The sequence below is a fragment of the Myotis yumanensis genome, unplaced genomic scaffold (genome assembly GCF_028538775.1).
Source record: "Myotis yumanensis isolate MYYU_CA2020_CCGP unplaced genomic scaffold, mMyoYum1.0.hap1 SCAF_8, whole genome shotgun sequence".
Classification (NCBI taxonomy): domain Eukaryota; kingdom Metazoa; phylum Chordata; class Mammalia; order Chiroptera; family Vespertilionidae; genus Myotis; species Myotis yumanensis.
Window position 1 is genome coordinate 93,121,969 of NW_027223759.1, and position 25,532 is coordinate 93,147,500.

The 25,532-nt window shown below is 55.5% G+C and overlaps 1 protein-coding gene across 6 annotated transcripts in view; it reads right to left on the reverse strand.

Moving 5' to 3' along the window:
- The window catches only part of HS6ST1 (heparan sulfate 6-O-sulfotransferase 1), a 65,370-nt gene that overhangs the window by 17,859 nt on the left and 21,979 nt on the right, over window positions 1-25,532 (reverse strand). For 4 of the 6 annotated variants that reach the window (XR_011472444.1, XR_011472445.1, XR_011472448.1 and 1 more), the window contains exon 2: window positions 17,009-17,779. Coding sequence is in view for 1 of the 6 variants with exons in the window: in XM_070423225.1 (XP_070279326.1) it covers window positions 17,074-17,779 (706 nt within the window). In the remaining 5 variants the exon portion in view is untranslated. Of the gene's footprint in view, window positions 1-10,137; window positions 10,306-14,896; window positions 17,780-25,532 lie in introns of those variants that run through there. The other 2 variants (XR_011472447.1, XM_070423225.1) reach the window with 2 other exon arrangements.

Below are 25,532 nucleotides of genomic sequence, written 5' to 3' on the forward strand. Positions count from 1 at the left end.
GAAACCATAAAAATCCTAGAAGAAACCACAGGCAACAAAATCTCAGTCATTTCTCATAACAATATGTTTATAGATACATCTCTTAAGGCAAAGGAAACTCCGGAGAAAATAAACAAATGGGACTACATCAAAATAAAAAGCTTCTGCACAGCAAAAGAAACCAACAAAATGAAAAGGGAGCCCACTTCATGAGAACATATTTGGCAATGATACATCTGATAAATGATTAATACCCAAAATATATAAGGAACTCATAAAACTTAACAAAATGAAGACAAAACAATCTAATTTAAAAAATGGGCAAAGGACATAGACACTTCTCCAAAGAGGACATACAGATGTCCAAGAGACATATGAAAAATGCTCCAAGTCACTGATAATGAGAGAGATGCTAATTAAAATAACAAGGAGGCATCAGCTCACACCTGTCAGGATGGCTACCATCAACAAATCAACAAATGACAAGTGCTGGGGAGGATGTGGAGAAAAGGGAGCCCTAGTGCACTGCTGGTGGGAATGCAGACTGGTGCAGACATTATGGAAAACAGTATGGAGTTTTCTCAGGAAATTAAATATGGAACTCCCATTTAACCCAGTGATTTCACTTCTGGGAATATATCCTAAGAAACCTGAAACATCAATCAGAAAGAATGTATGTACCCCTATATTCATAGCAGCATTATTTATAATAGCTAAGATCTGGAAACAGTCCAAGTGTCCATCAGTACATGAATGGATAAAAAAGCTGTAGAACATATACACAATGGAATACTATGCAGCAATAAAAAAGGATTTCTTATTCTTTGAGACAGCATGGAGAGACCTGGAGAGAATTATAAGTGAAATAAGTCAGAGAAAGACAAGTATCACATGACCTCACTTATTGTGAAATCTAAAGAACAAAATAAAGTGACAAACAAAATAGAAACAGAGACAATGAAGCATGTCACAGAATAATATATTTCAGAGGGAAGGGGTGGGTGTGGGAAGAGATTAAACAAATAATTTACATGCATATATGCATAACCCATGGACACAGACAATAGGGTAGTGAAAGCCTGGGGTGGGTGGTGGCAGTGGGCTCAAAGGGGTCAAGGGGGAATAGGAAGACATACGTAATACTTTCAATAATAAAGATTTAATTTAAGAAAAAAAGACATCAGGGAACACACATCAAGGAAGGCATACTTTGTAAAATTAGTTTGGGAAAGTCACAGACCCTCAACAAGCCAAAATTGCCAATCCCGGAGAAGTGGGAGAATCAGATTTCCAGAGTTAACATAATATAATACCCAGAATGTTCATTTGTCAACAAAGAGTTAAAAAAAACACACACACATACAGTCACAGGGAAAAAGATAATTTGGAAGAAACTATATCTGAGGCAGCCCAGATATTGGAATTATTGGACAAAGACATTGAATCAGCTGTTTTGATATGCTCAATGAGCTAAAGGAGGTCATGGACAGAGAACTAAAGTAAATCAAGGAAATAGCATATGAGCAAAATAAAAATATTTAAAAAACAAGAAACAGAAATTATAGGTAGGAGCCAAACAAATTCTGGAACTGAAAAGTACACTATTATGAGCATTTACTAGAAGGGTTCAACAGCAGATTTGAGTAGGCAGAAAAAAGAATCAGAGAAATGAAGATTAAGACAGTTGAAATTATCTACTCTGAGGTCCAGAGTCTATGGAACCTTGGGGCACTATCAATGTACCAACATATGCATCATAGATGTCCTAGAAGAAGAAAAGTGAAGGAAAAGAATTTGAGAGAATAATGGTGAAAAACTTCCCAAATCTGTTGAAGGACATGAATCTGCATATCCAAAAAGTTTAATGAACTCAAAACAAGATAAATTCAAAGAAATTCACACCAAAACAGTTGAATTGTTGAAGACAGAATTTTAAAAGCAGCAGTAGAGAAGCAATTTATCATATAAGGGATCCTCCTAAGATTAAGAGCCAAATTCTCATCAGAAGCCAGAAGATAGTGAAATGACATATTTATGTGCTTAACACAAACAATTCTATATCTACAAACTCTCTTTGAACAATGAAGGAGAAATTAAGATATTCCTAGATAAAAACCGAAGGGGTTCTTTACCAGTAAACCTGCCCTACAAAAAAATGCTAAATAGTTCAGGCTGAAAGGAAAAACACTAGACAGTAACTCAAAGCCATAAGAAGAAACTTTGTTCAAGGTAACAACATCAGTAAATATAAAAGCCAAGTATTAACTTTCTTTAACCTCTTTTTTACCTATATGACTTAAAGGGAAATACTTAAAATAATAATTAAGATTTTGTGTTAATGAGCACAAAATAGGAGGAATCGACAATAGTATAGTGACACCAGCCCTCTTTTGGTTACTATTTGCATGGAATACCTTATTCTGTCCTTCCACTTTCAACCTCTTTGTGTCTTTGTATCTGAAGTGAGTCTCTTGTTGACAACATATAGATTGATCAGGTTTATTTTTCCCTCCGATCTGTCAATCTCTGTATTTTAACAGGAGAGTTTAACCCATTCTATATAATAAAAGCCTAATATACCAATGTCAGACCCTTCGACCAGTTGCTATGATGCGCACTGACCACCAGGGGGCAGACACTGACCGGTAGGTTAGCTGGGGTCTGGCTGATCAGGACTGGGCGAGATGGGCCGGACACGCCCTGGAGCCCTCCTGCAGTCCCTCCCCAGCCCCGATTGTGCACCGGTGGGGGTCCCTAGGCCTGGCCTGTGCCCTCTTGCAATCCAGGACCCCTTGGGGGATGTTGGAGAGCAGGTTTCGGCCTGATCCCTGCAGGCCAGTGCACCAGGCCTCTAGTTTACATATAAAGTAAATACTGCTAAAAAATGATTTGCTTCTTCCCTGGCTGGTTTGGCTCAGTGGATAGAGTATCAGCCTGGGGACTGAAGGGTCCCAGGTTCGATTCCAGTCAAGGGCACAAGCCTGGGTTGCGGGCTCAATCCCCAGTAGGGGGCATGCAGGAGGCAGCCAATCAATGATTCTCATCATTGATGTTTCTCTCTCTCTTTCTCTCCCTTCCTCTTTGAAATCAACAAATATATATTTTAAAAAGAATTAATTATAAAAAAATGATTTGCTTCTGCCATTTAGATTTTTGTTTTGTCATACAGTTTGTTCAATTCTTCCATTACTGAGTTAAATTTTTTTTAATTAAATTAAATCTTTATTGTTCAGATTATTACAGTTGTTCCTCTTTTTTCCCCCCCATAGCTCCCCTCCACCTGGTTTCCCTCCCACCCTCCGCCCTCACCCCTCTCCCCCCACTGTCCTCATCCATAAGTGCATGATTTTTCTCCAGCCTCTTCCCGCATCCCCCACACCCTTTCCCTCCGCCCAAGAATAGTCAGTCCACTCCCTTTCTATGCCCCTGATTCTATTATATTCACCAGTTTATTCTGTTCATCAGATTATTTATTCACTTGATTTTTAGATTCACTTGTTGATAGATGTGTATTTGTTGTTCATAATTTGTATCTTGACCTTTTTCTTCTTCTTCCTCTTCTTAAAGGATACCTTTCAGCATTCCATATAATACTGGTTTGGTGGTGATGAACCCCTTCAGCTTTTCCTTATTTGTGAAGCTCTTTATCTGACCTTCAATTCTGAATGATAGCTTTGCTGGATAAAGTAATCTTGGTTGTAGGTTCTTGGCATTCATCACTTTGAATATTTCTTGCCACTCCCTTCTGGCCTGCATAGTTTCTGTTGAGAAATCAGCTGTCAATCGTATGGGTACTCCCTTGTAAGTAACTGACTGTCTTTCTCTTGCTGCTTTTAAGATTCTCTTTGTCTTTTGCCCTTGACATTTTAATTATGATGTGTCTTGGTGTGGTCCTCTTTGGATTCCTTTTGTTTGGGGTTCTCTGCGCTTCCTGGACTTGTAAGTCTATTTCTTTCACCAGGTAGGGGAAGTTTTCTGTCATTATTTCTTCAAATAGGTTTTCAATATCTTGCTCTCTCTCTTCTTCTGGCACCCCTATAATTCGGATGTTGGTACGCTTGAAGTTGTCCCAGAGGCTCCTTACACTATCTTCGTATTTTTAGATTCTTTTTTCATTTTGCTTTTCCGGTTGGGTGTTTTTTGCTTCTTTGTATTTCAAATCTTTGACTTGATTCTTGCAATCCTCTAGTCTGCTGTTGGAAGTCTGTATAATATTCTTTATTTCAGTAAGTGTATGCTTAATTTCTAGTTGGTCCTTTATCACAACATCTAGGTCTCACTAGATTTCTTGAGGGTCTCATTAAGTTTATCGGCGGTTTCTAGAAAATTCTTGAAAAACCTTAAAAGTGTGGTTTTGAACTCTATATCCAGTAGTTTGCTTTTCTCCGTTTCTGTCATTTGTGTCCTGTTTCTTTGTCTCGGCATTTTTTATGCTTTGCTGTGTCGATAGAGGGGCTTTCTGTGCTAGGTGTCCTATAGGGCCCAGTGGCTCAGCCTCCCCAATTACCTGAGGTGGACACTCTTAGTGCACCCCCTTGTGGGCTTTGTGCACAGTCTTGTTGTAGTTAAGCCTTGATTGTTGTAGGTATCACTGGGAGGGATTGACCTCCAGGCCAATTGGCTGTGAGAATCACAGCTGTTTCTGCAGTGGGAGAACTGGCTCCTGGATCTCTAAGGAGATGCTAATCTAGCCTCTGCCTGAGGCTACTCAGCAGGAGCCAGCTGTGAAGCAATGCAAGTTGCCCTGGGGCCTTGGGCCAGCTGCAGTTTGTTAAGTAATTTTCAGATTACAAAGGGCCGGGCCTTTCATATGCAAAAGCCTCAGTGGGCGGCTTGGGCAGGGCGGGGTTCCAGGGGACCAACAAGGCGGAGCGAGCAGTATGGCTGCTCTCAGTCCTGCCCTCAGAGGCCCCGGCAATCAATGGCCCTGAGAGAAAGCTGCCCTCGAGTTCTGACCAATGCCAGACAGTCCCGTTTCTCCCGTGAGTCTAGGTCCCCAGAGACTCGCCCGGAACTGGAGCTCAGAGCTTGAGACTCTCTCCCGATTGAAAAGGACAATTGTGTCCTCAGCCACCAGCCCTCTCTGCATGCACCTCTGTACCTCTGTATTTTACTTCCGCACCGCACCTCCTCTGAGTCTCGGTATGCTCTTCTCTTTCCTTCTAGTTGTAGAATTTCCACTCAGCCAGCCTTCCTGTGGTTCTGGATGATGTCCGTTCCATATTTTAGTTGTATTTTCGAATTTGTTGTGAGAGGCAGCAATTTCCAGTGTTTACCTATGCCGCCATCTTGGTTTCTCCTGAGTTAAATTTTTGAAGTGTATCAGTTTCACTTGATCTTAGCCAAAAAGCTTTGTCGCTCCTCTGCCTCTGAGTCCAAGAGACACACATGCTGGTGGCTGACTCCCTTGCCATGGCAGCCTCGGATGAATAGCCTTTGCCTGTTCTCACTGGGCTTCTTCATTATTTCCATAATAGGATTGTACTTTCCTTCAGGGGAGATTTATTAAGAAAATCTACCTTTTAAAACCAGAGATGAGATGTCGGCCTCAAAACTGGACCTTCCAAGGAAGATGAGCAAGTGCTGTGGCATGGGGTGGAGGAGCAAGCAGCTGGGTCTGGGCCTGGCAGTGCTGGGGCCTGCTCTGCGGGGGCGGCAGGAGGCGCGGGGCGGCAGGAGGCCCGGGGACTCCCTGCTCACCGGCCTCCAGCCCCACCGCTGTGCGCAGGGGGCGGGAGGGGGGGCGGGGGGAGCGGCTGAAACCACAGGCCTCCATCGCCACATGCCCGGTGGCAGGTGTGTCCCCCAGCGCCTCGCCGTGTCCTCACACGCTCTCCTGTGTGTGCTTCTCTCCTTATGGGGACCCCACCGCCTTAAAGGCCCAGGTCCAAATACAGTCACGTGGGGCTGGGGTGCCAGCACAGGCGAGGGAGGGGCACAGTCCGTCCTGTGGAAGGGGAGCACCAGGCGGGCGCAGGCTGTTGGGAGGACGTGGCGCTCCCTGGTTTCTCCCTGCCACCCTCTGGCCAGCAGGCTGTCCCACGGCGGGCGTGGCTGCCGGCTGTGGTCCCGAGTGGAGGGACACAGAGTCCTCCCTTCGTCCTGGTGGGCTTCCTGGTGGCAGGACCCTGAGTTGTGCAGAGCTGTGTCTGCGCCTTTTCTTTTTCCAGCGAGAAGGTCCGCAGCTTCCACTTGATTTCTCGCGGCATCCAGGTCCAAAAGACGCCGGCGATGGTGGCTCCGGGGGAGGGGACGGCTGGGCGTTGGCGTGGGGCTCAGTGCCAACCTCCAAGGGCTGACGCAGGACACCTGCCGGGAAGGGGCAGCCGGGGCTGCAAAATCCACGATCGTGTCTGCTCCTCAGTCACCAGGGCCAGGCAGGCGTCATGGCTCGCAGACTCGGAGCTCAGAGGAACGAGGCTCACAGCTATGGTCCTGGATCTTTGTTCCTTGGGGTCCCGGAGCGGGCGCACCCCGATTAACCAGTGCTGGCGGCTGATACCAACGTGAGTTACAACCCCAGAGTTCAGTTCTATTGTCTCTCCCTCCTGAGTCTGTTCTAGCTGGTCCTCTCTCACCAGGGGCAGAGCTCCGCCCACACCCCCAAGCACCGGTCTCAGCCTGGACGCCAGGAGGTCCCGGACTCTGAGCCAGGGGCGCTGGCCAGCCTAGCCCGGTCCCCAGCGCATCAGCTCAGCGGTGACCGGTGACCGAGGGGCAGTGAGAGCTGAGACGCCGGCAGGGGAATTCTGGGAGTGCGTCTGCTGCCTGCTCCTTCCTTACCTGTCGGTTATGATCGGGTTCAGCTATGAGGAACCAAGTACTAAGAAAGATGGAAGTTAATTTGTCTCACACAGAAGCCTGGGAGTACACAGTCCGAGGGCGGGTCTGTGCCTGCGGCTCTTTCTATCTGCGGCTTCCATTCCCACGATCACCCAGTTGCCTCCGCCGGCCGGGCAGAAAGAAGCAGCTCTGCCCTTTCAGGCTTCAGTAACATTTACGCTTTCGTTTATTTGTCCGGAAAAACACTGTGAACACTACAAACAAAACATTAGTGACTTAGCCTTTATTAAAATTGAGAACTTGTCTTCATCAGAAGAGCTCACCAAGAAAGTCACTGAGGAGAAACCAAGATGGCGCCATAGGTAAACACGGGAGTTTGCTGCCTCCAACAACCACTTCAAAAATACAACTAAAAGACGGAACGGACATCATCCAGAACCACAGGAAAGCTGGCTGAGTGAATGTTCTACAACTAGGAGGAAAGAGAAAAGCATACCGAGGCTCAGAGGCGGTGCAGTGCTGAAGTAAAATACTAAGGTTCGGAGTGCATGTGGAGCGGGCTGGAGGCTGAGGGCACGGTTGTTTTCAATCGGGAGGGAGTCTCAGGCTGTGAGCTCCAGTTCCGGGCGAGTCTCTAAAGACCCAGACTCATACGGGAGAAGCGGGACTGTCTGGCATCGCTCAGAACCCTAGGGCAGCTTTCTCTCCGTGGGGCTTGCAGCGACTACTGGGACACTGAGAAGCAGAGCCTCTGAGGGCAAGACTGAGAGCAGCCATAATTGCTAACCCCGCCCTGTTGATCCCGTGGGACCCGCCCCGCCCAAGCCCTGCAGGGAGGCTTTTGCTGGATAGCCTCAGGCAAAGGCTAGATTAGCACCTCCCTAGAGATCCAGGAGCCAGGAAGCCCAGAGGTCAGAGTGGGACCATCCAGCTTTAAGCTCCGTGGAACCATAAAAGACACACTCAGGAGGCAGACTCAGTGAGCACCAAAGCCCCATCGAAGCAAGTCTAGCCCCAGAGGGGTGTCTCCAGCACAGAAGTTCTCCCACCGCAGACACAGCTGATTCTCACAGCCAATTGACCTGGAGGTCAATTCCTCACAGTGATAACTACAACAATCAAGGCTTAACCACAACAAGACTGTGCACAAAGCCCACAAGGGGGTGCACCAAGAGTGTCTACCTTAGGTAATTGGGACACTTAGCACAGAAAGGCACTCTATCGACACAGCGAAGCATAAAAAAATGCCGAGACAAAGAAACAGGACACAAACGACAGAATTGGAGGAAAGCAAACTGTTGGATATAGAGTTCAAAACCACACTTTTAAGGTCTTTAAAGAACTGTTTAGAAGCCCTCGAAAAGACTGGTAAGACCGCCAATAAATGTAGTGAGATCCTCAAGAAATCTAATGAGACCCTCGATGTTGTGATAAAGGACCAACTAGAAATTAAGCATACACTGACTGAAATAAAGAATATTATACAGACTCCCAACAGCAGACCAGAGGGTCGCAAGGATCAAGTCAAAGATTTGAAATACGAAGAAGCAAAAAACACCCAACCGGAAAAGCAAAATGAAAAAAGAATCCGAAAATATGAAGATAGTGTAAGGAGCCTCTGGGACAGCTTCAAGCGTACCAACATCAGAATAATAGGGGTGCCAGAAGATGAGAGAGAGCAAGATATTGAAAACCTATTTGAAGAAATAATGACAGAAAACTTCCCCTACCTGGTGAAAGGAATAGACTTCCAAGTCCAGGAAGCGCAGAGAACCCCAAACAAAAGGAATCCAAAGAGGACCACACCAAGACACATCATAATTAAAATGCCAAGAGCAAAAGACAAAGAGAGAATCCTAAAAGCAGCAAGAGAAAGAAAATCAGTTACCTACAAGGGAGTACCCATACGACTGTCAGCTGATTTCTCAACAGAAACTTTGCAGGCCAGAAGGGAATGGCAAGAAATATTCAAAGTGATGAATACCAAGAACCTACAACCAAGATTACTTTATCCAGCAAAGCTATCATTCAGAAGTGAAGGCCAGATAAAGAGCTTCACAGATAAGAAAAAGCTAAAGGAGTTCATCACCACCAAACCAGTATTATATGAAATGCTGAAAGGTATCCTGTAAGAAGAGGAAGAAGAAGAAAAAGGTAAAGATACAAATTATGAACAACAAATACACATCTATCAACAAGTGAATCTAAAAATCAAGTGAATAAATAATCTGATGAACTGGTGATTGTAATAGAATCAGGGACATAGAAAGGGAATGGACTGACTATTCTTGGGGGGGGGGGGGGGGAGAAAGGGGTGTGGGGGTGAGTGAAAAGATTAGACAATAATCGTGCACCTATGGATGAGGACAGTGGGTGGGGAGTGAGGGCAGAGGGTGGGGTTGGAACTGGGTGGAGGGGAGTTATGGTGGGAAAAAAGAGTAACTAATGTAATAATCTGAACAATAAAGATTTAATTTAAAAAAAAAAATTATAAAAAGCCCGTGGTTTAATAACAAATTGAAAGGATGACTGTCTATAGGGACCATAGCAAGACCGTGAAAGAGAAAGTTTCACAAATGATATATGTTATATATGACGACTAAATTTCAATAAAGTTTGCATTTACAAAAAAAAAAAGAAAGTCACTGAGCCCGGCCTGCGTGGCTCCGTGGTTGAGAGTCGACTGTGACCCAGGAGTCATGGGTTGGATTCCCAGTCAGGGCACAGGGTGCGGGCTCGATCTCCAGTGTGGGGCGTGCAGGAGGCAGCCGATCGATGCTTCTCTCATCGCTGATGTTTCTCTCTCTCTCTCTCCCTCTCTCTCTCTCTCCCTTCCTCTCTGACATCAATAAAAACATATATTTTAAAAACAGAGGGTCAAGCCGAAGATCGGCAGAAGGAATTCAGAACACAGGCCCCTGAGCACAGCGCCTGTCACGCGGCAGGGAGAGCTCCTGCCAGGTGATAAGGACACACAACCCGCTTCTCAAACAGTCGGCCGAAGACACCTTTCCCAGAAGATATGCAGCTGCTCAGCAGCACCCGAAAGGCACTCACCCACGGACACAGTAAGGCCTCACTTAACGTTGTTGGTAGATTCTTGGAAACTGTGACTTTAAACTAAATGAAGTCTAGACTAAGTGATATAGATTAAGTTCCTAGGGCATATTTCCGGTCACAAAAACCAAGCTTCTAAATGAAGACCCAAAAGCCGACCAATATTAAACATAAACTAAACATGTGCTATATACACATTTAAGAAAAAGTAATACAACAAGATGATGATGTCCTGGTTCAGGGTTGAGGGTGGCTGTTCAGGGATGGGGCACCTCCCACCCGGGACCCCCTCCCACACCCACACTCACTCAGCTGGGACAGGGCAGGCACCGGGTCACGTCACAGGCGTCTCTGGGATGTGGGAGGAACCGGAGTCCCCGGAGAAACCCGGCAGACACGGTGGCCCCGGCCAAGAACCGTTTTTTCCCCTCACCAAGATGATGATGACTGAAATGAGCTGCTGGGTGGCCTGCTGGAATGCGAGAACTGAGACCGACATTAACAATGGTTGGCAAGAATGTGGAGCGATGGTGACTGTCAGCCACTGCCCGTAGATTAGTTCAAACACTTTGAAAAACTGGAAGTTTGTTATAAAGTTAAAATGTACTTTTTAAAAAATAATTCTATTTTTATTTTATTGATTTTTTTACAGAGAGGAAGGGAGAGGGATAGAGTTAGAAACATCGATGAGAGAGAAACATCGATCAGCTGCCTCTTGCACACCTCCCACTAGGGATGTGCCCGCAACCAAGGTACATGCCCTTGACCGGAATCGAACCCGGGACCCTTCAGTCTGTAGGCCGACGCTCTATCCACTGAGCCAAACTGGCTAGACCAGTGGTCGGCAAACTCATTAGTCAACAGAGCCAAATATCAACAGTACAACGATTGAAATTTCTTTTGAGAGCCAAATTTTTTAAACTTAAAACTATATAGGTAGGTACATTGTTATTAACTTAATTAGGGTACTCCTAAGCTGGCCTTTGCTAAAAACGTCCTCATTTTATAATAATAAAGCCACCAACACAAAAGAATTACAATTCTTAAATTGATGACAAAAATACCTGTAGGATTTGCAGCTGGTTGGAAAAATACAGGTAGCTTTATGCTTCGAGTAGGTACTTTTGTCACCCTCGGGCGATTTGCGGATGCGACTAGCACTAACCACTGCACATGAGACTGCTGACTGACTGGCTCACTCAACTCGTGCATGAATAGTGTGTGCCTCCCCGGCGCTGCGTCTCCCGTTGCCTGACCAACCGACACCCCCCACTTCTTCTAACGCCACTTCTTCAAAATAGACTCGCCCAGGCCGAAAGCAGACTTCTGTGCATGGGCCACGAAGTTTCAATCGCACTGGACGTGCACCCGAATGTGGTATTTTGCGGAAGAGCCACACTCTAGGGGTCAAAGAGCCGCATGTGGCTCACGAGCCGCGGTTTGCCGACCACTGGGTTAGGGCAAATGTACTTTTCTATGGCCCAGAAGTTCTACATTTTGGTATTTACCCAAGAGAAATAAAAATATGCCATAGCTGGTTTGGCTCAGTGGATAGAGCATTGGCCTATGGACTAAAGCAGTGGTTCTCAACCTTCCTAATGCTGCGACCCTTTAATACAGTTCCTCATGTTGTGGTGACCCCCAACCATAAAATTATTTTCGTTGCTACTTCATAACTGTAATTTTGCTACTGTTATGAATCGTAATGTAAATATCTGATATGCAGGATTATTTTCATTGTTACAAATTGAACATAATTAAAGCATAGTGATTAATCACAAAAACAACATGTAATTATATATGTGTTTTCCGATGGTCTTAGGCGACCCCTGTGAAAGGGTCGTTCGACTCCCAAAGGGGTCACGACCCACAGGTTGAGAACCGCTGGACTAAAGGGTCCTGGATTCAATTCTGGTCAAGGGCACATGACCGGATTGCGGGGCTCAACCCCCCGTAGGGGGTGTGCAGGAGGCGGCTGATCAGTGATTCTCTCTCATCATTGATGTTTCTATCTTTCTCTCCCTCTCCCTTCTTTTCTGAAAACTATATCAAACACATACACATACACAGGCCCAGGCCGGCAGGTGGCCGTCACCCTCAGGGCCCGTCAGCGGCTCTCCCATCCTCGCACAAGGCGCAAGTGGTTGCTTGGCCTGCAGCCACCACCTCCCCATCCCAGCCACGCGGGGAGGGAGCAGCGGGGGCCACCGCTTTTCCCTCAGGACTTTCCCGCAGCTGCAGGCTCCCTCCTCCAGCTCCGGGTGGGCGTGGGCGAGCAGGGAGCCACCTGCCTGAGGGGTGGGCGGCGCCGGCGGAGCCCCACTGAGCGTGGGAGGAGGAGGGGAGACAAATACCAGGGGACCGTCAGCAGGCGCCTCTCACGCCTGGGCTTTGAATCCCTTGAAGTGAAGAAATTGCTTCCGGAAGGAGTGGGAGCCGGAGCTCGGCCTGTCCGGTCCCGCAGGGCCGAGCCATGAGTATTCCGGCTGGAAGCCCAGTTCCCCGCAAGCCCTTCCCGCAGAGCCGGACCCTCCAGCAGCGGCGCCCGCACGCGGTCCCTCCCGGGCTCTGGGCCAGGCTGCCTGCAGCTCCAGGGCCTGGGCCCACGAGGCTGCCGGAGGCCAGGCCGGCTCCCAGGGCCTTGGAGAGGCCTCCGTTTGAGAACAATGTGTTCCCACAGCCCAGGTTCGTTTGGGAGAGGGGCGGCAGCCATGGCCTTGGGCAGGGTCAGGCCTGGGAACAGCAAGGATGGGCTCAGAGAGGAACAGTGTCCGACCAGTCACAGCGGCACGGAAATGGCATGCGGCCAATCAGAGCCGGGCCTCCATGGCTGGTGGTGGGGGACCTGTCTGGGGAGCAGCGGGTTGGGGAGAGGGACGTCTGTTAGGGGGAGGGGCTGGAGGGAAGGGCAGCAGGGCCAAGGGAGCTGGGGGCTCAGAGCACGGAGGGACAGACTGCCCTGAGGGACCAGTGTCTCACCCGAGCCAGGAGCTGACACCACTGCCCGACTGTCGACTGGACTGTCCAGTCTGTCGAGCTGAGGACAGGCTGGGGTCCGGCCAGGCCTGGGGGCTTTACTGACAAGGTGGCAGGGGGTGAGGAGGGCCGTCACGGGACAGGCGTGCCCTGGGCCGGGTCCCACCAGAGTACAGGGGACCCTGACCCACTGGCTCTAACTAGGAGACTATGGCATCGAACAAATTAAGGAAAATCAATCCCACTTCAGAGGAAATGGGAACAGTCAGGATGTGAGCAGCGTCTTTAAAAAGGGCGTGTCTGGGGAGGGTCTGGGCACGGCGGTGTGAAGTCAGACGCCCTGGCCTGCCGGGAGCTGGGTCCCCCTAAGCCTGAGGCTGGTGCGAGCACCCAGGCCTGGGGTGGAGGGAGCCCAGCCACCGAGGCTCTGGGCTGATTGATGGGAGAAAAGGCGGTGCAACCCGCCCGGCGAGGTGGCTGGCAGCTGGGCTGGTGGGCAGGAGGCTGGGGACGCAGCAGCTCACTGGCCCTTCGAGGGAAGAGAAGGAAAAGGAGGGCTCTGCTGTGTGGCGGGCAGCGAGGTGGGCGGGACCGAGTGGGCGGGACCGAGTGGGCGGGCAGCGAGATGGGCGGGACTGAGTGGGCGGGCAGCGAGGTGGGCGGGACTGAGTGGGCGGGCAGCGAGGTGGGTGGGACCGAGTGGGCGGGCAGCGAGGTGGGTGGGACCGAGTGGGCGGGACTGAGTGGGCGGGACTGAGTGGGCGGGCAGCGAGGTGGGTGGGACCGAGTGGGCGGGACCGAGTGGGCGGGACTGAGTGGGCGGGCAGCGAGGTGGGTGGGACCGAGTGGGCGGGACTGAGTGGGCGGGACTGAGTGGGCGGGCAGCGAGGTGGGTGGGACCGAGTGGGCGGGACCGAGTGGGCGGGCAGCGAGGTGGGTGGGACTGAGTGGGCGGGCAGCGAGGTGGGTGGGACCAAGTGGGCGGGACCGAGTGGGCGGGACTGAGTGGGCGGGCAGCGAGGTGGGTGGGACCGAGTGGGCGGGCAGCGAGGTGGGTGGGACTGAGTGGGCGGGCAGCGAGGTGGGCGGGACCGAGTGGGCGGGCAGCGAGGTGGGTGGGACCGAGTGGGCGGGACTGAGTGGGCGGGACTGAGTGGGCGGGCAGCGAGGTGGGTGGGACCGAGTGGGTCCGCTGGAGTAGGAGCTGTGAGGGGACCTGGGGCCAGGACAGTGCTGGGCAAAGGGCCCCCACATACTGCTGCATCCAGTCCCCCCACCCCCCGCCCCAGGCCTCCACGTCCTGAGGCCTGAGGCCCGGTTCCTGCCCAGGAACCCTAAGTGCCCTGGGCTGCCAGCATGGGGGCTGTTGCAGAGCGGGGTGGGCGACCACCTAGTTCAGTGGTCGGCAAACCTCGGCTCGAGAGCTACATGCGGCTCTTTGGCCCCTTGGGTGTGGCTCTCCCAAAAATACCACGTGCGGGTGCACACGTACAGTGCGATTGAAACTTCGTGGCCCGTGCGCAGAAGTCGGATTTCGGAAAGGAGATAGACGAAACACGTATACAAGACGAGTGTGGATGGGAGAGTTGGAAGGGGTCGACTCCGCGAACGTACCTCCATCAGATTGAGGACGTTTTTAGCAAAGGCCAGCTTAGGAGTACCCTAATTAAGTTAATAACAATGTACCTACCTATATAGTTTAAGTTTAAAAAATTTGGCTCTCAAAAGAAATTTCAATCGTCGTACTGTTGATATTTGGCTCTGCTGACTAATGAGTTTGCCGTCCACTGAGCTAGGTAGAGGGGAGGATGTGGCCCAGAGCCTCCCGTGAGGATAAGCGCTTGCTGGGACAGTCTGAGGTGAGGACACGGGAAGGATGCAGGGAGCAGGCCACCCAGGAAGTTGCAGCTGCTTGTCACAGCCGAGTGCTGGGTGTGACCAGGGCACGGAGAGGGAGGCAGGGCTGGGGGGCAGCAGCCACGAGGGGAGCGGCCAAGCAGTGGAGGCCTGGGCCCCTCCACCCCCCTGGTCCTGGGCCCGAGGGGCATCTGAAAACCAACCGAGACCCCAGGCCCTGTCACCACAGACACAGCACACCGGCTCCTTTTTAGGGTTTATTTCATCAGTAACATTCGCTCTTGTCCTCGACAAAAACAATTGGATTATGACTTGTCTCCCATCAACTCAGTTTTTGTATGAATAACCAAAGATTTCTTCTCAACACTTTGTTTTTAAACAAGAAGCTATAAATAAATAAAGCTTTAAATGCTCCTTGGTCCAAGTTAAACACTTCCAGTTCTCAGAGTTCAGGCTCGGGCACACTGGCCTGGCTGCCCAGGAGGGGCCTGTGTGGGGAGCGAGGGTCCCTCCCTGTGCTGCTCCTTCCTCTCAGCGCAGGAGGGGTCTGGGCGGGGCCACCTGTGCCACCGAGGAGCCCTGCCCTGGGCATAGCAGCCGAGTCTGTAGGCACGGGGACCCTTCCTCGTCCAGCAGGCGGCCTGTCTGGGACGTGCGAGGGGCTGCGGGGGAGCTGCCTGCCCGCACCTCCTCTGGGCGCCTCCGTCTGGGTGCTGGCCGAGACAGCACTGCTTTCCAGACACAGTAAAGGAACCGAGGAGGGACCATGTTTCCGTGGGAACGGGCACAGGCCGTGGTTGAAACATCCCCCCGCGGGCGGCCAGGTCCTGGCTCAGGTCACCCCGGGAACCACTGCAGCAGAGCCGGCCGCGGGGTGAAGGGCCTGAGCATCCGGAGGCGGCCGCTCCCAAGCTCCTGCGCCTGCAGCTGTGCTGAGCGTCGGTGCAGACCCCGCCTCTGCCATGTTGTCCTCTGCTTCCCTTTAAGGGCCACTAACTAAGTCACCCGGGTGCTGGTCTCCACGTGCCCGCCCACCCCTGGGCGGCCCTGGGCTGGACTGGCTCAATGCCCACCGGCCCGCTGGCTGCTCTGCCTTGGACACAAGACTGAGTGGCCAGTGCAGGAAGCTGACAGGACAAAGCCCTGCCCTGTGGACAGCTACCTCACGGACCCCAACTGGCGTCCTGTGACCAGAGGCTCCTGCTCGCACCCTCCCTCCCAGGGGCAGCAGGGCTGGCGGGACCTGGGTGGGACCCGCCTGTGAGGCTGCTGCCCTGGCTGGCCCCTCGTGAGCGGCCTGTGCCCCGCCCGCTGCCTCTCCTGGAACGGGGCGCAGGTCCTCCTCGTGTGGGGCTCACTCAGCTCCCCGGAACCCAGGTTTTGGGCCTCACTCGGAAGGGTGTGCCTCAGAGCATGGCGTTCTAGTTTGCAGGGCCTGCCAGCCTTGGGTGAGGGGGGCGGGGCAATGCTGGGAGCCCAAGGGTGGGTGCCAGGGAGCCTGGAGCCGTTTCTCCTGACCAGGCAGGAACCCGAGAGCCCGCACTCCTGTCCTGCTGTCCAGAACCACCCTGGCCCGAGCTGGACGGGTATACATGGGCCGTAGGGGGGGTTGGGGGCGGAGAGCAGTGGGGTGGGGCTCCGGGCCAGGCAGTCCTCACAAGTACCAAGAGCCAGAGGACAGGGCAGGGGCCCTCAGCTACGGCCCCTGACTGAGCTGGGCTCAGGGACATCCTTCCCGCTCCCACTCCTGGCTGCACTCTCCATGCCTCCTGTCGGTGAGGACAGAAAAGGGGTGGGGCAGGATTGTCTAACCTTCTGACCCGAAGCAGGAGGTGGGGGGAGCGGGGCGGTGGGGGGGTGGGGACGGGGCTCCCAGGGCTGGACCAGAGTCCTCCTGGCTTCAGAGGGGTGGCCTGTTGCTGAACACAGGTGAGTGTAGAGCCCCCTCCTGACACCTCAAGGGCTTGCAGGCCCAAGGAGGGGGCGGGAGGCCCAGGGCCGTGGGATGGCTCAAGCAGGACGAACCCTACAGCCCGAGAGAGAGGGGTGTGCTCAGCGGGCAGGGGCCGCTTCCCCCTGGTCTGCAGGGCCACTCCCTACTCTCCGCTCCACGGTCTGTCCCTTATCTTCAAACCTCCAGCTGCTGTGAAGTGAGGGGCCAGCGGGCTGCTGCCTCCCAGCCCGTGCAGGCCCCTGGCCTCCGCTCGCCCTCCTCTGAGCCTGTGGGCGGCACAGATGGGTTCCTCAGACCCAGGCCTGGGAACCTGGGAGCACCAGCCCCACCGGGCCACTGCCCATCCCCGTCTTAGTTCCGGACGCACCTGCCCTCGGGGAGTGGACCCGGGACTCTTCTCACCCGAGTGCTGACAGCCGTGAGCCGTCTCTCCGATGTCCCCTCCCCCGACGGGCCTCCAGCTGCCACTACCACTTCTCGATGATGTGGCTCATGTAGTCCTCAGTGGGCACACGGCCCGGCTCCTCCGCCTCCTCCCGCGGCGCCTCCTGGGCGCGGTGCAGTAGGCGCTCCTCGCGGCTCCGGAGGCGCTGCTCCCTGCGCTCCAGCTGCCGCTTGTACTGGTAGCGCTGCTGGAACAGGTCGCGGGCGTAGTCGTAGAGCTGCACGTCCAGGTCGTTGAGCTCCTCGATGCGCCGGACGGTGTCCGCGTCCACCTCCACGCCGCCTGCCCGGGTGCTGTTGTACTGCATGAAGGGCCGGATGAACTTGAGGTTGAACGTCCGCTCGAACAGGTACTGCGTCTTGCGCTGGAACTCGGTCAGGCCGAAGAAGGCCATGCCCCGCAGGTTCTTCTTGGCACTGTCCAGCAGCAGCTGGGCCCGCCGGCCCTCGGGGACGAAGGACAGGTTGTAGCAGCCCACCAGGCTCAGGTCGGCCAGCATGCGCACCTGGCGGTTGTTGGCCAGGTTGTAGGGGCAGTCCATGAACTCCTGCAGCGTGCAGCCCGACCAGTCCGTGCCCTCGTAGCAGGGCGGCAGCTCCTCGGGCGTGGGCGTGCGCCCGTCACACATGTGCAGGGAGGTCTTCCAGGTGGCCCCGCGCTGCACGTGCCGCCACTCGCTCAGATAGCGGGACACGGGGTCGCGCAGCAGTGTGATGTAGTAGAACTTCCTGCAACGAGACGGGGTGGTGAGGTGCAGAACACACGGGGCCGGGGGTGGGTGGGGTTGGGGGGCTGGATCTGTCTGATGCTCAGTCTCACTGTGGGCCCTAGACTTCACCTCTGATGTGAACCCTTAGACTGAGATCTCAAAACGGCCAGAAATGAGAGACCCAGCCACCGTCCTGGCCATGTATGACCATGTGGTGCTCGCCTTGGTGCCCTGCCACTGGCCACAGTTCCCGGGACAGCCGGGTCTTACCTGCTGGGCCGGAGCACCGAGTCCCCCGAGCCCATGCGCTTAGAACCAGTGGCTTAAAGAGCTGTTCACAGCACAGGCTCCCGAGAGGCCAGGGGGCGGCACCAGCAGAGCCCAGCCCAGGCCCCGGGTGAACTACAATCCGTAATTTGTGCTGTTTCCCAAGAACCATGCCAGCCCCACAGAGCCGGGACCCCTGTCCACAGGGCGTGTCTGCGCGACGGGAGAAATGACTCCAGGGAGGCTCTGCACCACCTCGCCGGGGCAGGTGCCGACCGTGACCATGTCCCTGAAGAACAGGAATGGCTGGCCCCAGGTGCCAGGACACCTCGAGCTGGGGGCCCCAGGTGCCAGGGCAGGCCTGGGTGTGGGCTTCGCCCGCTGTTGTCGGAGGCCCCAGGGTGGGCAGAGCTGACGTACACGGTGGGGTGGGTAGCAGGGGCCATCTCGGCCCCACACACCACTCCCACTGGACGGCACCCACACTGCCCTCCTCACTGAGGCCCAACAAGGGCACCCAACTCATCCGCCACCCCTCACGCTGCCGTCTGGAAGAGTCTTGGGGGTTCTGCTGGCATTGCCCTGGTCTGACCATGGGTCAGAGGCCCCAGGGGGTAGGCACGGTAGTGGCAAGGACAAGGTGGGGTACCGAGGGAGGCACTCCAGCCGCAGGAGGGCACCCCCAGGACACTGCAGGGCAGCAGTTCTTGAGCACCTTCCTGAGGGGGCTGGGCACCCCTTCCCCTCCCAGCAGGGCCCGCGCTGGAGGGGCAGCTCGCGGAGGCTCCAGGCGGAAGGAAGATGGGTCCCGCGGAAGATGGGCCACCTCCAGCCGGTCCCCGGCCACCACAGGCTGGTGCTGCGCGCTAAGGCCTCCACACAGTGTGGGCAGGGCCCTGGGCAATTCCTATTCCAGCCCCTCCGGAGGGAGTAGCTTGTGGTCCAAACCTGAACCCCCAGCTCCTGTGGAACCTGCTTCAGTGGCTCTTACTGCCTTAAGAGAAGAGCACAGGCCACCTGCACCTTCGAGTCTCTCCCCGCCCCTGGGACCTCCCCTTGGCCTCTCCCTGGCTGGCGCGGGCTGTGTCCTCTTCCCTCTCTCCTTCACTGCTGACCCTGGCCCCTCCTCTAGGCCTCAGCCAGATCCCCCAGCAGCCTTGCTCTGCAGACACAGCTTCCCCTTGGGCCTCTGTCACAGCCATGACTGCACACTGACCTCTGAGCTCACCCTGGGGCAGGGAGTGGCTGGGCAGGCAGCCGGCTCCTGTGTGTGCGCTGAGCCAGGTCACGGTGCCTCTGGGACAAGACTGAGAAGGGTGAGGGGTCCCAGACAGAAGGGGGCTCAGGGCAGGGGCCTCACACCGTCAGCCCCAGGAGAGAACACTCGCTCCGAGAGGCGAGGCAGCGGCCTGGTTCTCGAGGCCCCAGCACTGGGGCGGCGTGTGGCCCGGCTCCTCCCTGCAGACTCCGGTTTGGTGCGAAAGCCCTCAGATGGGGCCACCAGGGCGGTCAATCCACCAAAGGCCAACATCCCAGAGACGAGGTGCGAGACTGGGATGAATCCTGACCCCAAGACAGGACACGCCCAGACACACATGCGTTCACGAAGCACACACGCGTGCACATTCCCGGGAGGTTCTGTGTCTGCTGCCACATCCAGCCCTGCCCACCCAGGCCCCACAGGGAGGCCGCCACACAGAACCCCGCCCACCAGGAAACAGACGAGTGTGGGGTTCTTCCTGGACCCACAAAACCAGGACGTGCATGTCACCTGGCAGACACGTGTCCCCAGCTAAGGCCACATGGGCTCCGCCTGGCTCCCCAGGTGACCTCTAGGGCAGGGCCCGGCACGCGCACAGGGAGCTCCTCTGTGTCCGCCGGCAGCCGCAGCCCTGCAGCCACCTCACCCAAGGTCTCACCACGAGGGGGCGTGGCGGGCCCCGCTGCCCTGACGCACACGGACCCAGGCATCGGCAGAAGACTGCTACCCGCATCCTGAGGCCTAGAGGCCAGCTCTGAGGTCAGGGCACCCAGTGGCCTGCAACTGGACCTGGAGAGCCAGGACAGGGGGAGCCTCCCTGCTCGAGAGAGGCCCCTGCTTCCAGGTCCCTCTAGTCGCAGCCACAGACGGCAGAAGACGTGCCTGCCACACACCGAGCGTGAGGCGGCGAGTCACTGCTGGCGGGCCTGAAGCCCATCGCAGAAGGTGCCCCTGATGCTAGAGGACCGGCTCTGTCGGAGGTCTGGGTGCCCGAGGGCCCATGGATGGAGTCGCTGAGGGCCACAGGGGTGCCGTCTGCACTGGGTACCGACAGGCGGCAGGAGATGCACACGGGCCTCGGGTCCCTGTTTGCCTTCCCTGGTGGAGCGAGGGGTGACCAGCCCCAGCCTCTCACTGACCCCACAGCTCCCCATCTGCCACTTGAGCGCTGAGGTGGGTGGCCTCTCCTTGCTGCGCTCCTGGTGGCTGCCTGTCTGGGGAGCAGGGCTGGCCCACGAGGAAGGGTGTGGGATGGGGTGTGCCACACCCTCTCTGCTCAGGAGACTGCCATGCCCTGGGGCCCGCCTGCCAGACAGGCCAGATGGGCTCTGAAACCCGCCGGTGGGCCAGCAGCCCCGTCCCGCCTGCTCCTGCGGGAGGGGCTCAGGAGCCCTCGGCATGCACGCCTCCCCCGAGCCGGGCCGTCCCCCGCCCAGAGGCCCCTAGTCCAGTGGTCAGCAAATTGCGGCTCACGAGCCACATGCGGCTCTTTGGCCCCTTGAGTGTGGCTCTTCCACAAAATACTGACTTCTGCGCATGGGCCACAAAGTTTCAATTGCACTGTATGTGTGCACCCGCACGTGGTATTTTGTGTAAGAGCCACACTCAAGGGGCCAAAGAGCCGCACGTGGCTCGCGAGCCACAATTTGCCAACCGCTGCCCTAGTCCATCTCCCTCGCTTGGCTTTTTGGCCCATTAGCTACGTCCCCAGACACACTGGCTGTTTGTTCTGGCTAATCGTCTGCCACCAGGGGGTGCAAGGCACTGACCAGAAGTGAGGAGAGGGCACGTGTGATGTGGGAAAGACCCCACGGACGGACCCCACACCCAGGCGGCTCTGGCCGGGATGAGACCTGCTCGGCATTCTTTGGGGGTGCTCACAGCTCAGACAGAGGACCTGGGCAGGGCAAACAGCTGTGCACGTGCGAAGGTGGCCCTGGCCCTGCCACTGGCTAACCAACCCCCCCCCCCCCCCACTTCGGACACAGGAGGGTCTCTGCCCAGAGCACATTTCTTCCTGCGCTGACACCCTCCAGCAGGCCTGCCCATCCAGGCAGTCTACGGGCTGCCCAAAGTTTCCAGAGAAGGGAAGGGAGGGAGGAGAGAAACCTCATTCATTCAGTGAGATGGCTCGGGGCCCAGCCAGGGGACCCTGGCAGCGCAGGCGGCCCACGGAGAGGCTGGTGTCAGAGCGGACTCGGCTCCTCAACAGCAACACCGAACCCAAAAACCAGCGCGAGGGCTTCCCGGTGGGGGAAATGGCCTAGATCTCATACCTTTCAAGGTATCGACCGAGTGTGATGGGAAAGTAGACACTCTGCCATGTACCTGTAAGAAGGGCTCAGGAAACGCCTTCCCGTGAACCCTGCTTAGGAAGACACTGGCCTATGCATCTCACTTAGCAAATAAACAAAAAAGGGAGAGCCAGGAGCCTGTGTCACTGCGCCTCCTGCTGGCCGGTCAGGGCGGCGGCCGGACGGGCAGCCTCACACAGCACCTGAGGAAAGGAGCTGTGCCCATGGCGGATCTTTGGGATCAGTGAAAAAAATTAAGTATGAAGACAGAAAACAAGCAAGTGTAAGTATAGGGCAACTGCTAATCCCGGAAAAACAAAATGCAACATTAAAAAATGAAGTACGCCACTAGGCTCAGAAGCAATGGTTTTAGAGACATTACAATGCAGTGACTACTGACAGTGAAATCCTGAGCACCACCTTGCCTGGAGGATCGGTGGGGGGTGGTGAAGGCGGGCAAGGGCACTGGGAACAGCCTGGCCTCCCCGCAGAGCGGGCAGACACTGTGAGGTCGCCTTCACCAGCCAGCCCTGAGCTGCTAGACCAGCCGTGGGCAAACTATGGCCCGCGGGCCGGAGCCCATTTGAAATGAATAAAACTAAAAAAAAAAAAAAAGACCGTGCCCTTTTATGTAATGATGTTTACTTTGAATTTATATTAGTTCACACAAGCACTCCATCCATGCTTTTGTTCCGGCCTCCGGTCCAGTTTAAGAACCCATTGCGGCCCTCTAGTCAAAAAGTTTGCCCACCCCTGAGTTAGACGCAGGTGGACGCACGGGGAACTGGGGGCAGCAGTGGCTCTAGGGGCTGCTTGTGGGCAGGCCTGTTGGCTTCCACCATAAGCCTCTTGTAACTGTTTGTGTGTAAGTAGGCGTATAAATTGTGCCTGGGAAAATTAAAAGGAAACAAGAAAATGGGTTTAAAAAACATATGTCACTGAGGAAACGGCCATGGGGATCCCCACTGAAGCAGCAAGCAGAAGGGGTCCCAGGGCGTGACCTGGAGACCCAGACACGGACGTCTTCCCTGGGACGTGACACGCCACCCGGGAACCCTGGTGTGCGCTGGGCGACGTGGACAGGGCTGCCCGTGCCGCAGTGGCCGCCGCACGTGCGCAATGACGACGTGGGTTCCAACTGAATGTCGCTCAGCAACAAACACGAACAAGCCACAGCCACTCACACAGCTTGGGCAAACGTGATGACGAGGAGGTTGCAGGAAAAAAGCAAATTAAGAAAATGTAACAGAGTACAATGACACTGTTGATCAAGTTTCCAAAAATAGAAAGTAAAGGAAACCCCCCTTGGTGGTGCATACGTACACGCTGAGACGGTCTCTGAAAAGGTGTGACTGACGAGCACTCACACTCGTGGCGCCATCGCCGACCACGCCCTTGCCCCTCGGGCGGCCGCGAGGGCACGTGTTTCACGCTGTCTCTCATGCACATTACACAAGTCCTGTCACATGCTCCAAGCACTTCTTGGTAAGGAAAACAGTTTTAAAAATTTTATAAACAAAACCAAGATTCTTCAGGGCAGCATGAGGGCCCCAGCCAGCCTTGCAGGCGAGCCAGCCTTCTTACCAAACCAGGAGTCAGGGTTCCCCAAATCGCAAGGGTCCCTGAATTCTGCCCAGTGCTCACTCTGCCCGCAATGCCAACCCTCCCCTCTGGTGTCTGCCAGCTCCTGCCTTGCAGCCCTTCCTCCGACCCCTCCACCTTCCCGCCCGCCTTGCTGAAGGGGAGGGTCCACGCAGGGTGAGGGCCGTGGACGTCATCTTTGGGAACTGGGAGGGTGGCCAGCTTGCTGGGCCTGCGGGGCCCCCGTGGCTGTGAACTGACCATGCGCTCACCAGCTGGCTCTCAGTGCCTCTCCAAGCAGCGACCACGGCTCTTCCTGAGCCAGGCATCAGCTGGTGCTGCTTCCATCCCACCCTGGAGGGCCGCCTCCCCGGGGCTCCTGCCACTGCTGCCACCTGGCGCTCGGGGCTGAGACAGTGTTCAGCGACTCGGCTGGCAAAGTGTACTTTCAGGGTGAAGAGCTTCTGCCACTTTCTGTGAGCGTAGCCTGAGTGGGTGCCACGGTGCTGACCTCCAGGGCAGTCTGTGCAGCAGCAGGACTGGCACGAGCCCTCCCAGCCTCCGCCACCATGTGCCGCCCCAGGGTCTTTGTTTCCCCTCTCCCAACAGCCTGGCTGCTCTGGAAGGCAGGCCGAGGCACCCAGCCCCGGCGCCCTGAGGGTGGACAGCCGCTTCCCCAGGGCCCCGCACGGGCAAGGAGGCTGCTGAGGTGGCTCCTCTGCTGCCCATGGCGCCTGGCAGGGGGAGGGCAGGCGTCCTCAGGGTGGTGAGTGTTGGCCCAGGGCGCATGGGGCTGTGCAGCCATCTGGGACCGGGTCCGGGCACAGGGAGGGTGTCGCACTGTCCCTCTGCCTCCAGGAAGCGGGGCCCCACAGCGGTGCCCATGGCCAGGGGGGAGTGGGCTGAGGAAGGAGAAGTCCTGGCACTCAGCGGCCCAGGGCACGCTGTCAGTGGTCAGCAAAGGCCATCCACGGCATTGCCCTCCGGCCCCTCACCACGGCAACAAGGCACAAGCCGGGCTCCCCGGTGGGCACGGCTCAGTGATCGGTTCCCCGGGGCCCTGGGCTGGGTGGGCCGAGACCAACAGGGCAGGAGGTGATGGAGCGAGGGCTGGAGGCACCGCTCCCCAACGGGCAGGGGCAGATGGAGAAGGGTCTTGTTCATTTCACGGAGAAACAAGGGTGGCTGGGTCAGGACAGGGTGTACCGTGACCAAGAACCTCGAAGATGAAGCCCGGGGCGTGAAGAGCCCTCATGCCGTGAGCGACCCGCCCACGCGTGCAGCCCTGCTCGGCCGGCAAGCCTCTGCGGCCAGGGGTTCTGCATCCTGGGCCCTGGCTCCGCGTGCAGCCCACAACCAGGTCGTGGACAAGGATGTGTTTTGTTCGTGGGTCCAAACCCATGCTGCCGGGCTGTGGCCACCCTGATGTCGGGGAGCCCGAGGCCCAGTGGGGCATCTGGAGCGCGGCCCGGAGCCCTGCCCACTCCAGGCCCAGCTCCGGGAGGGTCCTGCCAGGCCCAGCAGAGCTCTGCCTCCCTCCTGGGGAGGTGGGCACCTGGGCAACAGGTAAGAGGCGGCTGAGCAATGGGGCCAGCAGAGGCCAGGGCCCGGGCAGCACAGAGAGAGCCAGTGACCTCACTCAGTGTCCTGGCTGTCGGGCCCGGGGCTGGCCCGGCAGTCTGACCTGCTCCTCCTTCCCTCACAGACGCTGGCCCGGCCCTCCCTCCTGCGGCATCGGCATCGGGAAGGGCAGGGGTGTGAGCAGGCAACCCAGGCGAGGGAGAGCCCTGCCGGAGGAAAGGCCAGGCAGGGCCTCCGAGGTGTGGCAGTTGAGCGCAGGTCGAAGGAGAGGGAGAGGCAGGCAGAGAGCAGAGAGCATCCCGACCCCCGGGACGAAGGGCCGGCGCCAGCACACAGACTGCACGTCATCTGGGCGAGAGGCAGGAACGTCCGCTCCAGTGAGCAAGGACAGTGCTGTTAAATGGTGGGCACACACAGCATCCCGTCCTTGTTTCAAAATTCCAAGTTACCGCCCTGGTCGGTGTGGCTCAGCTGGTTGAGTGTCCACCGTGCACCCCAGGGTTGCTGGTTGGGTTCCCAGTCTGGGCACATGCCGGGTGGGCTCGATCCCCAGTAGTGGGCGTGCAGGAGCCAGCAGATCGATGTTTTTCACACACACACACACACACACACACACACGGAGATTTCTTCTTTCTCACTCCCTTTCCCTCTCGCTAAAAAAAAAAGCAAAACTAAAACAAAAAATCTTTAAAAAAATTTCAAGTTTTTGAAAAAACACACAAATAACAAGTGCTCCTAGTTTAGGCTTAGCAACACCTCGCCAGCCCTCCTCTCTACAGTGTCCGTGG